Source organism: Desmodus rotundus, chromosome 7 (assembly GCF_022682495.2).
Source record: "Desmodus rotundus isolate HL8 chromosome 7, HLdesRot8A.1, whole genome shotgun sequence".
NCBI lineage: Eukaryota > Metazoa > Chordata > Mammalia > Chiroptera > Phyllostomidae > Desmodus > Desmodus rotundus.
In genome coordinates, this window is record NC_071393.1 from 131,451,425 (window position 1) to 131,464,641 (window position 13,217).

General features: G+C 44.9%; 1 protein-coding gene across 3 annotated transcripts in view; it reads right to left on the minus strand.

The window, feature by feature from the left end:
- The window catches only part of ATG2B (autophagy related 2B), a 68,414-nt gene that overhangs the window by 25,536 nt on the left and 29,661 nt on the right, over window positions 1–13,217 (minus strand). For all 3 annotated transcript variants that reach the window (XM_053929055.2, XM_053929054.2, XM_053929056.2), the window contains exons 17-28: window positions 12,385–12,580; window positions 11,950–12,092; window positions 7,160–7,317; window positions 6,393–6,565; window positions 5,801–5,951; window positions 4,646–4,845; window positions 4,431–4,511; window positions 3,090–3,196; window positions 2,851–2,943; window positions 2,202–2,272; window positions 1,515–1,591; window positions 1,068–1,238 (exon numbers count right to left, since the gene is read on the minus strand). In XM_053929055.2, the coding sequence (XP_053785030.1) occupies window positions 1,068–1,238; window positions 1,515–1,591; window positions 2,202–2,272; window positions 2,851–2,943; window positions 3,090–3,196; window positions 4,431–4,511; window positions 4,646–4,845; window positions 5,801–5,951; window positions 6,393–6,565; window positions 7,160–7,317; window positions 11,950–12,092; window positions 12,385–12,580 (1,621 nt within the window). The remainder of the gene's footprint in view (window positions 1–1,067; window positions 1,239–1,514; window positions 1,592–2,201; window positions 2,273–2,850; window positions 2,944–3,089; window positions 3,197–4,430; window positions 4,512–4,645; window positions 4,846–5,800; window positions 5,952–6,392; window positions 6,566–7,159; window positions 7,318–11,949; window positions 12,093–12,384; window positions 12,581–13,217) is intronic.

The following is a 13,217-nucleotide window of genomic DNA, read 5'->3' on the forward strand; positions in this document are numbered from 1 at the left end:
CCTATGCAATTTTATTTACCAATGTCACCCCAATGAATTCAATAAAAAAGTAAAAAACAATCAAAATAAAAATAATAAAATAAAATAAAATGAAAGATCCAATTGGAAAAGGATAATTTAAAATAACTTTCGATAAACTGGAGAATGTGTCCACTAAGGGAACAGGCAGCAGGGAGGGCGTGTCACAGATGCCCGTCACCAGCGAGAGCAGAGCAGCAGTAAGACCAGGAGCAGACGCGGTGCTCCGGCCAAGGGCCAGACGGCCCTGAACGAACACCTTGGGGCCAGTCAGGTCTGCCCCAGGGCGCCCCACCCCGCGGGCCGAGCAGTCAGCTCACAGAAGAGCCCTGAAGGAGAATGAAAACTCGCCGAGAGATAATAAAACGCTAAGCAAACTGGACATGGTTCGATCTGGACATGAGAGAGGGCAGGGAGGTGGCACTTGGGGGCGTAAGAAACCACTGAACCAGGAATCAAAATATCTCGGTTTTGTTGCTGTTTCTGCTACTAATTGTGGAAAATCACTTAAATTCGCAGGTTTTAGCTTATTCGTCTGTAAAACAGACAATTACCGTTAACCTCTGCATCGCACTGGCTAAAGGAAATCTCAGAAAGTAGACTGAAAACTGGATAGTATCACAGATAACAAACGTGGAAAGTAGAGTTACACAAGTCGGTCCTCTGGTAATAATAACACCACCTGCCATCTATTTTCTCATAGGATTTTTCCCATACAACTTGCATAAAACAAGCTCTTACATGACAAATGTTTTCTTTCTTTCCTCAGGACGGAGGAAAATAACAAGTCTAAGAAGTATTATGTTGGTTGAGGAGATTAACGTTCTGAGACAAAGAACATCAAGTAGTAGAATGGTTTTGCAAAAAATGCGCGTGGAATCACCTTTCCAGGCCCCGTCACTCCGAAGGTGAGGCACGGACAGGTGGTGTCTCCATTTCTTTTCTACCTAATGACTGTCATGAAGGCCTCGCTGATGTGGGCATGTCGCTCACGGGGCTGGGCTGGGGCAGGGGTGAGCTGGTGCTCGTGCACGATGCTGCCGACGTACCGTGGTCTTTCTCTGCGGGGCTCCCGGCTTCGTCTCCACCTTGTGGGCCGCGTGTAAGTCCCCGTAGCTGGCCATGTACTGAATGAGGTTCATCAGCGCGGCGCAGGAGTCGGAGCAGGTTCTGACATGGACCACGTCGCTGGAACAGTGCAGCTCGAAGCGCGAGTCCGTCTGCACGCGGCACAGGAACACAGGAGGCAGCGTTTTCCAGACAGGGGACAGAGATTTCCTCTCGTTATGCGTTTATACTAAACAAGGTATCCTGTGACTGTTTGCTCTGTCACAGGAAATGTGTGTTTATAGTAACTCAGCCTTAATTTTAAAATATTTTGTCTACTTTTGACCAAAGTTAGGTAAGTGGAAAAGTAACTGTAAAGTCAATAGATTTTTAGTCTCTCCAATAAAAATTAAGACAACTAAATATTTCCATTTGATTTAATAACTTACTTGCTCTCCATCAGAATCAGACTTCACTGCAGTTATGGTTAATTCCAAAAGCCCCATATCCATCACCCGAACATAATCTAAAATTATAAAAAGTAATTAATAAAATGTTTCAGTATAGCTTTCAAAAAATGCTTATCCAACACCTAATAAAACTTGCATCTCTTGCTCTGGCTGGTGTGGCTCAGTGGATTGAGTGCCAGTCTGAGAACCACAAGGTTGATGGTTTGATTCCCAGTCAGGGCACATGCCTGGGTTGCGGGCCAGGTCTCCAGCAGAGGGGTGTGCAAGAGGCAACTGACTGATGTATCTCTCACACATCAATGTTTCTCTCCCTCTTTCTCCCTCCCTTCCCCTCTCTAAAAATAAATAAATAAAAACTTTTAAAAAAACCTGTAATCTCTTTACACTTGGTGGTAGGCAGTGCTACAAATATTTATAATGCAGCATAAATATGGTTTCATCCTACAAAAATTCTACAAAATATTTTTATTTCATTAGAAACAAAATTTGTCTTATATTAAATAGAATATATATAATTTGATGCACTTAAGGTCATTACAACTTCAAACTAATATTTAACAAAGTCCTTAGTTCACTGGCATTATTCCAGAGTTAAATGCTTTATGAAATTCACACAAAAACAATTAAGCATTCATCTATACCTAATTATGTGCTTTTAACTCTTACCTCTACTCAAATTAATAGTGACAATATTACACTTGTCAGACAGATGTAAAGCAGCTTCGTCCAAGATTATTCTGGGGGGGAAAAAAAAAGAGAAAATCAACATCTGAAAACCAACCTCAAATATATGCCACTCGATCACTCTATACTTAGTTGTATCATTCTTTCTGACACATTATCAAAGTCATATGCAGCTTCTCACTTATAAATGTCATGTGACGTCTCTTTAAAACTCATTGCTGATGAGTTCCAGGAATATCTAAGTGGTGGAAAGAATGAGATTAAATCATCTGCTCAAATTAATGCTACATTTTCGCCATCTTTTTAATAGATGCCCAAATCCAGAAGGTTTTAATTATGAAAATGAAGTGTACCAGGTGTTATGGAAAGTTTATTTATACACATTTTTTTAAATAAACAAACAACCTCGAGGATTATTTCCTCCCTAAAAATGAAATACAGTAATGAATAGAACAGATGTGTCGAACCGTCTTTGAAAGAAAAACTAAAAACTGGAAGAAAGGGTCATGACTATTAGTAAAAGAATGCTGATTTTAACAAACGGTGGAGAATTTAATGAAAGGGCTCAGACCAAACAGGCAGTGTGCCCCGGACAGCTGCATCTGGTACACGGCGAGGCTCCCGCGGGTACCTGAGAGTAGAAGACGACTTGTCCAAGGCCACACTGCTTGAAACACTGAACGTTTCCACGGTGAGCAGAGATCGGATGGGCAGATAGAGCGGCCTGACACCAAGAAGAAACATCGGAACATCAGTCCCTTTCAAAGAGAGTCCCTTTGAATCTCCCCTCGACTGAATTATATGTTCTCTTTAAAACTGAGCACATATTTTAAGTAATAAAATTTCATTTTGTGCTGTTTGTGGACTGACCTATAATCGAGTGCACAGCTCCAGAGATGGACGTGAAAAGTTGTAAATGAAGTCGGAGGGTTATATCCTAGAACAGGTTCATCAGCAATATTCAAGAAGTATAAAATCTACAATCACAGAAATATAAAATGCCCTGCTTTAGAAGAAAAAAAGTTTTAATATGATACCATTAATACCAACGTAAAACAAAATGGCTCACAAAGAAAGCAACCATTTATTGGAAAATCATAATGCTAAATGGAAAAAATAATCACTTTGAAGAAATTCATTTCAACAAGTATTTACAAAAGTAGGATTTGAAATAAAAAGGCCCATCCGACAACCACACTGCTACAGGGGCCTTAGAAAAACCCGAGCTTGTGAAACTAGCAAAGTATGTGTAATACGCTGTCACATTACTTTCCTTGAAAAAATTCCTGGAACAAATTTCCCTAAAGATTGTTTAAAACTATCTGTCTGGTTTTCTAAATAATCCACTGTCGGGAGAAGTTCTTCATCCTTGATTTACACCCAGCTCAGTCCGCAAGCCAGTCCCTCTCCCCAGCACCTGCTCCCACACGTTTCTAACCTAAGTGAACTAGGAGGTGAGGCTATGTCTTTCCCCACCCCCCACCCCCGCCCTCCTGCCAGGTCAGTGTTCACACTAACCATTTCCCTTCCCATCTTCACAGATGTGGATACAAGAAATATCTCATGTTTCTATAGAAAGGTAGGTAGGTAGAACACAGACTAAATGCTTTCCTAAATGCTTTTATGGAAAAAGCCTTCTGAAAGCATTCAAGTTTAAAATAATTATTTTCCTAGTGACAAAAAGTTCTTTTCTGAGAAAAATGAACGAGAATCAGTGTATTAGTTTTCATTCTCACATAAAGAAGAGCTGACTTCTTACCCAGTTTCCTTTGCAAAATAATCAACTATGTTTCATTCACCCTATATGGCTATTAAACTAGAAATTAGCTACAGAAATCCTCATAAATGCCTCAAACCCCGTGGCTGGCCTAGAGAGTCACTCTGAAATTACGGCCCGTAGAGCGAGTCAACACACCGTGTGTTGTTCCACTGGGCCGGGCTCTCCCCAGGGCCTGCGACAGAGCACCCTTCCCTTGCACGGCTTAAAGGATAACTCTGTCTTTGAAATGTGTAGAGACCAGCCTGCCAGGTAAAAAATCCATCACATTCTGGAGCGCTAACAACACTCTACGTCCTAACCTGAGAGGTGGTTATAGGGAAGTGTTCACGTCGTGATGACCCGTGAGCTGAACACTCAGGATCTGGGGACTTCTCCGCGCGGCTGTGTCCATGTGCAAGCAAGAGGACGGACAATCGAACGCGCGCTCTTACCTGTTCATGCCAGCTCAGCCCAGAAGGGAGCACCCGGTGCTGGAGAGTGGCGCCTCTCAGCCCCACGGCAACGAGGAATTCCTGTGCGGGGCGACACAAAGACTCTCGCTCAGCACCCGCACGCCCCGATGTTTTCCCACCCGAGCAAATGTGTCGCCGCCTACGCAATCAAACCAACGGCGAGCGTTCAAGGGCACAGAAGTTTAAACGCAGACCTTCGTGTTGGACTCGGATCTGTCAGCCAGTATTTTCACTGCCACAGACAGCATATTCGAAGGGTCTCCTCCGACGCCGTCTGAAGCGGCTCTACTGAGACCGTTTTCTTCGGAGGAGTAAATAGTAGGTTCCAGCCAATGTGGGCGGGTGGATCCGGGCAGGCGTGCTTCCGCAGGAAGAATCACTCCATCCACCATGCCTACACCCACATTGAGGTGAAAATATATCAAAGTGGTTACTTGAGATTGGTTCACAGACCTCTACAACTGAAAACAAAACCCCACGTACTTCCACTGAATACAGCACGACTCTGGAGGCAAAGTGAGTGAGAATGACTCAGCATTAACAATCCACCCCTCTTTGCTGATGTCGGTATGGCTGGCAGCACCCAACTTCAAAACAACGAAGATTTAAAATGCTAGGATACTTCAATGCAAACAGGAAAGTCTGGCAAACATTTAGAATGTGCAAGTATCTCGTGTCTACGTACAGGGTAACACAGGAAATGTGCTCAAAGAATGGTAAATTCTGTGTCTGTTCCCAAAATGAAATATTGCTTGAGAATAAAGAATGTAAAGTCTCATCAACTGATCAATAGATAATACGATATGGTGTGCCCATAGAAAGGAATATGATTCGGCAATAAAAAGGAATGAAGTACTAATACACTTCAACAACCTTGAATACACATAATGCCAGTAGCAAAAGGCCACATATTGTGTGACTCGATCCATAGGAAACCTCAGGAATACTAACTCCATAGAGACAGAAAGCACGTCAGTGACTGTTAGGGCTGGGGGGTGGCCGGGCTCTGGCGGGGGTTCTAGCTGCGGGGCAGTTTCTTTTGGGGGTGATGAAAACGTTGTAAAGTCAGCTGAGATCATGGTTACACAACTCTGTGAAATACCAAAACCTACAGAAACAGATGTATACTTTAAAGGGGGGAATTATATATGATAGGTGAATTATATCATACTGTAAAAAAAGAAGAGTCAATTTCTAATTCACAGTATTACTTTGCCAGTGGAATCAGAGCACCCCACAGAGAAAAACTGCTAAGATCAGAGTTCCGTTCTCAACAGGATTTGTTAAACAAAATTTAAACACGTCTGAACAGAAGTGAGTACAGCGCACACATTTAACACCCATCCTACCTTTGTGGTACAGACTGAAGCTGCTGGAGTGAAGGCAGATGTAGTGCTTGTCATCAAAGCCTTCATATTTTGTCACACAAAACAATGACCCACTATTGAACTCCAACCAGAATTCGCCATGCTTGTCTTCCAACAGATCTCCATTGTCTTGCTAACAGAAAACCACAAAACAGGGGCGTCATTATCGAAATGCAGAAGACCGCACCTCTCAGGTGGCAGCCCAGGTCTGACTCCTGACCCACCCGACAGGGCGGTGCTACAAACTGAGTAATTAATTCAATGGGGCCTCTTCTGTCCAACACACCCCTGTCCTTCACCCTCCTCTACAGCGGGCAATTCCTAGTTATCCCCGCAGGGGCAGAACCGGCACGTGGTTTCCAAAAGAAGGGGTATGTCACGCGTGTCTTTTGATCTGCAATGAAAGGTAAGTTCCCAAAGATGCTGTCTGTCGCCATGAGGGGCCTCAGAAAACGGAACTTCCTCCGACCGTCCCTGAAACAGCTCCACACTCCCTCCATCACTGGGCGTGGTATCGCGGCAGATTTACCATCAGCTGCACCCGAGAAACCACTTTAGCGCCGTAAATCCTTACCTTGACGTCTGTAAACACTGCCACCAATCCATGATTAATGCTCAGAAGAACCGAGAGAAAACTCTGCGAGTGTTTGTTCTGCGAGTCGAGTTTCTTTTTCCTACGGGAACGATAGTTGGGATCAAGAGTAGAAAAATACTGCAGAGTCTCCTCCTCAGATCCACTCTCCTCGTCTACGAGAAAGAAACGTCACAATCACATGGTCCCGGCAGCTTATTTAAAAAAAGAGCAACTTGAACGTAATCACAAGAACATTTATTTTACAACCTGTTATTTTTACAAAGAATCTGGTGTAACAGTAAAATGTACTTGCTCTATTTTTCCCACTTTACCACTGAACTTCAGACAATGTATATGTTATCCCCATAAAGATAACGTATTTAATTAATAATGTGCTCAATATATAGATACAAGTGGGAAAATATAAATTATTAAAAGATATTATAAAATGTAAATTAAAAACCTCATCAATTAAAAGGCTACTACTTTATTGATAAACCAGTGACATCAGAACAAATTTAAAATGTATTACTACAGTGCCCTGGCTGGTGTGGCTCAGTGGATTGAGTGCCAGCCTGCGAACCAAAGGGTCGCTGGTTCAATTCCCAGTCAGGGTACATGTCTGGGTTGTGGCCAGGTCCCCAGTAGGGGGCATGTGAGAGGCAACCACACACTGATGTTTCTCTCCCTCTCTTTCTCCCACCCTTCCCCTCTGTCTAAAAATAAATAAAATCTTTAAAAAATTAAAATAAAATAAAATATATTACCATAGTGAACTGTCGATTTAAATGGACTAAAGCTGTCTTTGTTGAAGGTGTTGATCAGCTGACTGGCTACCGAGAGCCCGACACCATAGGAAATATTTTCAAAAGTCTCCACTGGTGAAGGAGCTGTTGGTTCCCACAGTAACAAGTCATTAAAGATCCTGTGAAGACAAAGTGGAAAACTAAGTACCTAGTTCCTTAGTTCAACGGAAGGCAGACTAAAAAATATCCCTTGAAGAAATCACATGAATAATAATTTCTCTAAATGGCGAAATAGAAATTAGATTCTATGAGTTTTTTAAAAATATCAATTAAGTTCATATAAGGAAAAAATAACTGATATGGCTACAACGCAGGGCAGTGAGAAAGGAATTTGTACAGGTAGATACCCAGTTAGACACCTGTCCACTTTTACCTGTGTTACATGCATCATATGACGTACATCTAAACGTACTTTGAAGAAGGAAGTTAGTGCAACGCACAAAAGGACGACCGTTTGCACACTCGAGAGGGCTCTGTGGACTGTGACGGATCGTGCGCTCGCTCTCTCGGCCCTTCCCCAGTCCTGCGGGGCAGCCATTTGACACTTGAAGCGCCTGCCTCATACAGGTTAAGTGACCTGGCCAAGGTCGCACAGCTAATTAGTGGGAGAGCTGGGACCAGAGCCCAGATCGTGGCCGGCTCCCAGTGCTCTTTCGCGGTACTCAGTTTCCCTAGGGATATCTGCTTTTTCCCTCATCACCAAACGCAGGTTCACTGGGAAGACTGCATGAGGTGAAGAATGCATACAGAACAGGAAATAGAGAGAGGAAATCTTTTTCACGTTTTAATGAATTTTGAGAGAGAGGTAGGGAGAGAGAGAGAAACATCAATTTGCTGTTCCACTTATTGATGTGTTCATTGGTTGATTCTTATATGTGCCCTGGCTGGGGGTTGAACCCGCAACCTTGGTGTATCAGGATGACGTTCTAACCAACTGACCTACCTGGCCAGGGCCAAGAAAGGAAATCCTTCTAACTAGCAAGGTAGCCAAGTCAGTACTGGTGACTAGTGGGATGACAGGTGTCAAGCTGGGCCACTACCAGGTCCTACTTTTTTAAAGAATTAGTTGTCGCTCAATCAGGCACCCTTCTGCCCTGACCCTCCCCTTATCACCTGTCTATAGTTTCATGAAAAAGCCTTTTCAGCATCCCCTATGAGGCCCTCCGTGAGGCCGGGACCCGCAGCACCTCCCCCGCACACACATAACTAAACCACAGCTCCCATGATGTCACACCGCCGCATTTTCTTGTTTCCTACACTAGGCCCTCAGTCCCTTCTCTCTGCGCCTGGCGCAGTGGCTCTCACGGAGCAGGCAGTGAAGTGCGGAAGGACTGCCCAAGGCACAGGCTCACAGTAAAACCTGGTGTGAATACCAAGCAAGATGCCCAGGCCCCTCCCTGTGAGAAGTCGCTAGTCTAGCAGCTGCCCAGGCCAAGTCCTGAGCTTCTGAAGCCCCACAAAGTACAAACCAGGCCTGAGTACTGTGACTTACAGGAGGCTGCACTCCCCACCCGAAAGGAACACTTTTTGGAAGCTTCTCCAGGTGAAAGACACCAGGGAGAGAGGACTGAAATACGTCTCATCTCAGGCAAACTGAGAGCAGTACCCCAAAACTGTGCGGTGCTCATTGGCTCACTGCTTCTTGGGCGTTTTTATTAAAACGAAAGAGTTTCAATCCAGTTTGTCATCTAAACTCCTATGTAAATAACGAATGTAGAAAATGAATTTTCTCAGGAAATGCTCTTCCTTTACCTTCTCTTACCTTCATAGGTTACCTTACCTACAACCATTCTTACCTTCATAGGTTAAAACGAAACTATTAAAGTAAAACCTGAGTCCATGGTATGCAAATAAAGTTTCATTACAATTTTACTCTTTGCCTTGTTTATACTTTGGTCTAAGCACAGTCTTGATATCATTAACACTGTAACACATCGGGTGAAGTTTTTAGTATCGAGAAAGAAAACACAAGATATTTAAGGACACATCACCATGATTCTGTGACTATGAGCCGAAAACACAATAGAACTTCAATAAATACTTAATAAAACCAATTAGGCCTGGCTGGCGTGGCTCAGTGGTTTGAGCACCAGACTGTGAAGCAAAGGGTGGCCAGTTCGATTCCCAGTCAGGGCACATGCCTGGGTTGCAGGCCAGGTCCCCAGTGTGGGGCGTGTGAGAGGCAACCACACATTGATGTTTCTCTCCCTCCCTTTCCCTCTGTGTAAAAATAAATAAATAAAATATTTTTTAAAAAACCCATTAGAATTCTTTTTTGTGTTCTATTCTAAAGGACCTTAACACAGAAAAAACTCTCATGTACCTGAGACCGTCTTTTTAAAGAGCTAGTTGGCCAAGGCACTAAAGAAATAAACCAGTATTTTACATGTATGAAGTCAAGAGAGGGTTGATGATAACTCCTGTTCAGAGACTTTTTAATTATGCATATAAAAGGACACGATGGAGAACCGGAATGGACTCTAAGGACTAGACGGTAGTGACATATAACATTAATGTCCTCACTTTGATGGGTGACCTGTGCTCACACAGAAAATGCTCTTGTACGTGGGAAGTGCTCAAGTGCTCACAGTTAAAGGGGCCCTGGGTCAGCAACTCACTTTCAAATGGCTCAGGGGGAAAAAAGTTATTTTTGCTGTACTTGCAACTTTTCTGTGAGTTTAAGAATGTTAAACACTTTCAAAATAACAGCAATTTTAAAACTTATAAATTTATACTAAGCCAAATAGGGGCAAAGAATTCACACCCTGAGGAGCGTAGATATGCGGCTTACATAACCCGCAGTGTGCGGGCGCACCTCAGGATTCACGTCATTCCGGGGCCTGAGAGTGCGCGCGGGCAGCGTCGGAGCAGAAACCCTCTTCAGCAGCCCTCGCTGAACGGCTCCCCAGATGAACGGACACTCTCCAGTGGGCCGAGGTGAGCAATCACGGCCCACCGGCCGCACTGGCAGCTGTCGCCCGCACGCTCCTGCCGGCTGCTGGCAGAGACCACCACCAGCACAGCTGAGAGCTGCCCGGCCTGCTGAGCTCTGCGTTCTGTACGTGCACTGTGGGGTCAGTGGGGTAAGGCCTCAGATCGGCTCACCCCGCTCCACTTGCTATTGAATGTACAGTCTAATGAGGTGTCGTGCCAACTGACAGCTCCCGAGGACACAGACAGAGGTGGGCAAATCCTAACATCTGGGACTCTGCGCTCAAATTGCTTTGAAACTTTTTTTTTGACTCCACTTCAAAAGAACTGAACCTGAACATTGTAGACAAGGCCTGCTGGGTATACATGATGCAACAATTCCAACAGCGGCTCCTACTGAAGAACGGGGCTTTTCCTGTACTTTGAAAAGCAGCGGTAAGTAGACATATATCTGTAAACTGTAGGTTTGAGGTGAGTGCCACTGCTCTAAAACCCCGATACGACCGACAACCAAACGCCGCAGGAAGACAGAACAACGGACGAGGCCCTCTGCCCTCTGCGCGGGACCTTGACCTAGCCATTTCGTTCTGCTCCGTGGTCTTCCTCTTGCACATCTGCAGGCCCCGGTAGGCATTCCTCAAGTGTAAAATAAGGGGAGCAGCCTAGAAATCAGTAGTTGCCAAGCTTTAGATCATACGTAAACCCTAACAGTTAAAAAAACTATGGAAGCTCACTAATGTAAATTTATAAATTACCTGCAACTATTATTCATAAACTGGTTTTTTTACATTAAATAGAAGCACTGACGCTTTCTTCCTCCAGTCCGTCACTGGACTGTCCTGTGAATCTCATCTTCAAGACAACTGAACCACATAGATCTTTCTGGAACTTAATTTTCTGATTCTGGGACCAACATTCCCGGTCACTGGTGGTCAGTGAGGAGATCCAGCTTATTATTACCAGTTCAGGAATAAAGGGCCAGTGACGTTTGATACCAAGTAAAACTTCAGCAGAAAGGACAGTCCGACGTTCCTGAAGGCGAACAGAGGCCAGAGCAGCTTGCTCACAGGTGCGAAGCTGGCGACGCAGACAGCAGTCTGCCTTTCCCCAGAACCGCGCACGAGCGCCCTTCAGGAACGCTGCACAAGACTCCCTCGGTGGGTGGGAAGGATCACAGCGACAGGTGACTCCTGAGTGCTTACGGCGTGCCAGGCACTGGCCCCAGAACTCCCCAAGGATTGTCCCATTTGATCCTCCCAAAGGCCCAGGGAGTCCAGCAGGAGTACCACCTCACTTCGCAGGCGAGGAGGCTGACTCACAGAGGCCAGGCAAACTGTCCGAGGCCTTCACCAGCTGTGGACTTCACCTCTAGAATGCCATTTATTTAAATTTAAATTTTTACACAGAGTTAGAGTTTATCATTCTAACGAGGCCCTTTTTCAAACTCTGAGAAGGGCTTCTCCTTGCACGAAGACTCCAGGACTCCGAGTCCACCCCAGGGTCTGTCCACTCTCTGCAGGAATGCTCCCTGGTCCTTTCTGTCACCGAGCACAGAGAAGAGGTGTGTGCTCAGGACCCAAGGTGAGGTCACAGAGGGCAAAGGGAGTAAACATCTCACACACAAGGAACGCAGTTATGGGACACGCTGGTGAGATACTCCGCACACTATAACTGCAACAGTTCTATCGTCACAGCCCACGGAGGACACAGAGGTGGTGGAGGGTATTGAGGCAAAGAGAGGAAGGGGGAGGCAGGGAGGTAGGAGGTAGTTAGGCAGGAGAGTCCATCCCAAAGAGTCAATTGAATGTCTTTAAACTCACCTGTTATAAAGCTTCTCATAAAAGCTTTTGTTCGGTAGCGTTACGTGAATATTGGGCAACGTGAGCTCCAGCACATAGTGAGAACTGCTGATTGCTTTGTCCTGAAACTCTGTCATTTCTACAGGGTCTCCTGGCATCACCATCTAAAACATAACAGTTGAGCGCAAAAAAAAAAATGCATCAAATAAACGTTTTATGTTTAAAATAGTAGTTGCACCTTCTTAATCTAGGCACAGGACTTGGTTTGTCAGCAAATAAGTAAGCATGTAACTTTTAACTTTTAACCAAGAAAATAATAGACACATTATTCAATCTTGGAGTTAGAAACCTAGCACAAACAGAATACTAAGTTTCTTTCTTTTAAGAAGAAGATTTAAAGCCATCGCTACATGCTGGAGGGGACCCCTCCGTGGCCCGCACACACCAGAATCGCACCTGTTCGTTTTCGAACATGACCCTTCGAGAAGAGAAGGGGGAGGGCGCTGGCCTCCTGAGGTCGCACACGTCCTTCAGGGAGTGAGCGCCTCCTTCCTCCTCTTCCTGGTAGTGGCCGTCGCTCTCCTCCTCCTCCTCGGCTGCAACCCTCTCCAGAATGGAGTGCATGGCTGGTGGGTTCACTTTCAGCACAATCCTGAGGGCAAGGACAACTTTAAGGATCACGATCTATGTGTGGACTGCGAGACTTTAATTTTTATGCAAATCGATACAAAGACCACTGATGGCGTCGCTAATGGTGGGACTCAGCTTCTCTGCCAGGTCTGCTTATATCTGACCTACTCCACTTCTGGGCAGTATGGAATTGATGAGACAAGCAAACAAAAGAAAGGCATTAACATTTTATTCTTAGCTAACTGAAAATCTGATCTTTTGAGGATACAAAGATTAATTTTCAATTTCATGTTTAAAAATCGCCTTTCAGCAAGTTCTACCTACGAATTCTATCTCTGCTCGCTACCCTGGCTCCTTCCGCACGAAGTCTGCTCTGCTACGGTGCATGCCTCCAACACCTTATGTTGCAGAAATCGTTCAAATGGAGAAGGAGAGACTGATCAGGGAACGTTTTCGGAGCTGCACAACATCCTCTAATAAAAGGCTGTGTCCGTCCTCTGCTGGCACGTCACTGGCACAGGCTTTGTCTTCTGCTCCTTACACCAGCCCATTGTCACGAGGAAGCACGGCCACCCCTGGCCACGAGGAAGGTACGACAGACACCTGGGTCACATCTACAACGGCTTCGTCTTTTTCCTATGTAGATGGTACCAGTGAGC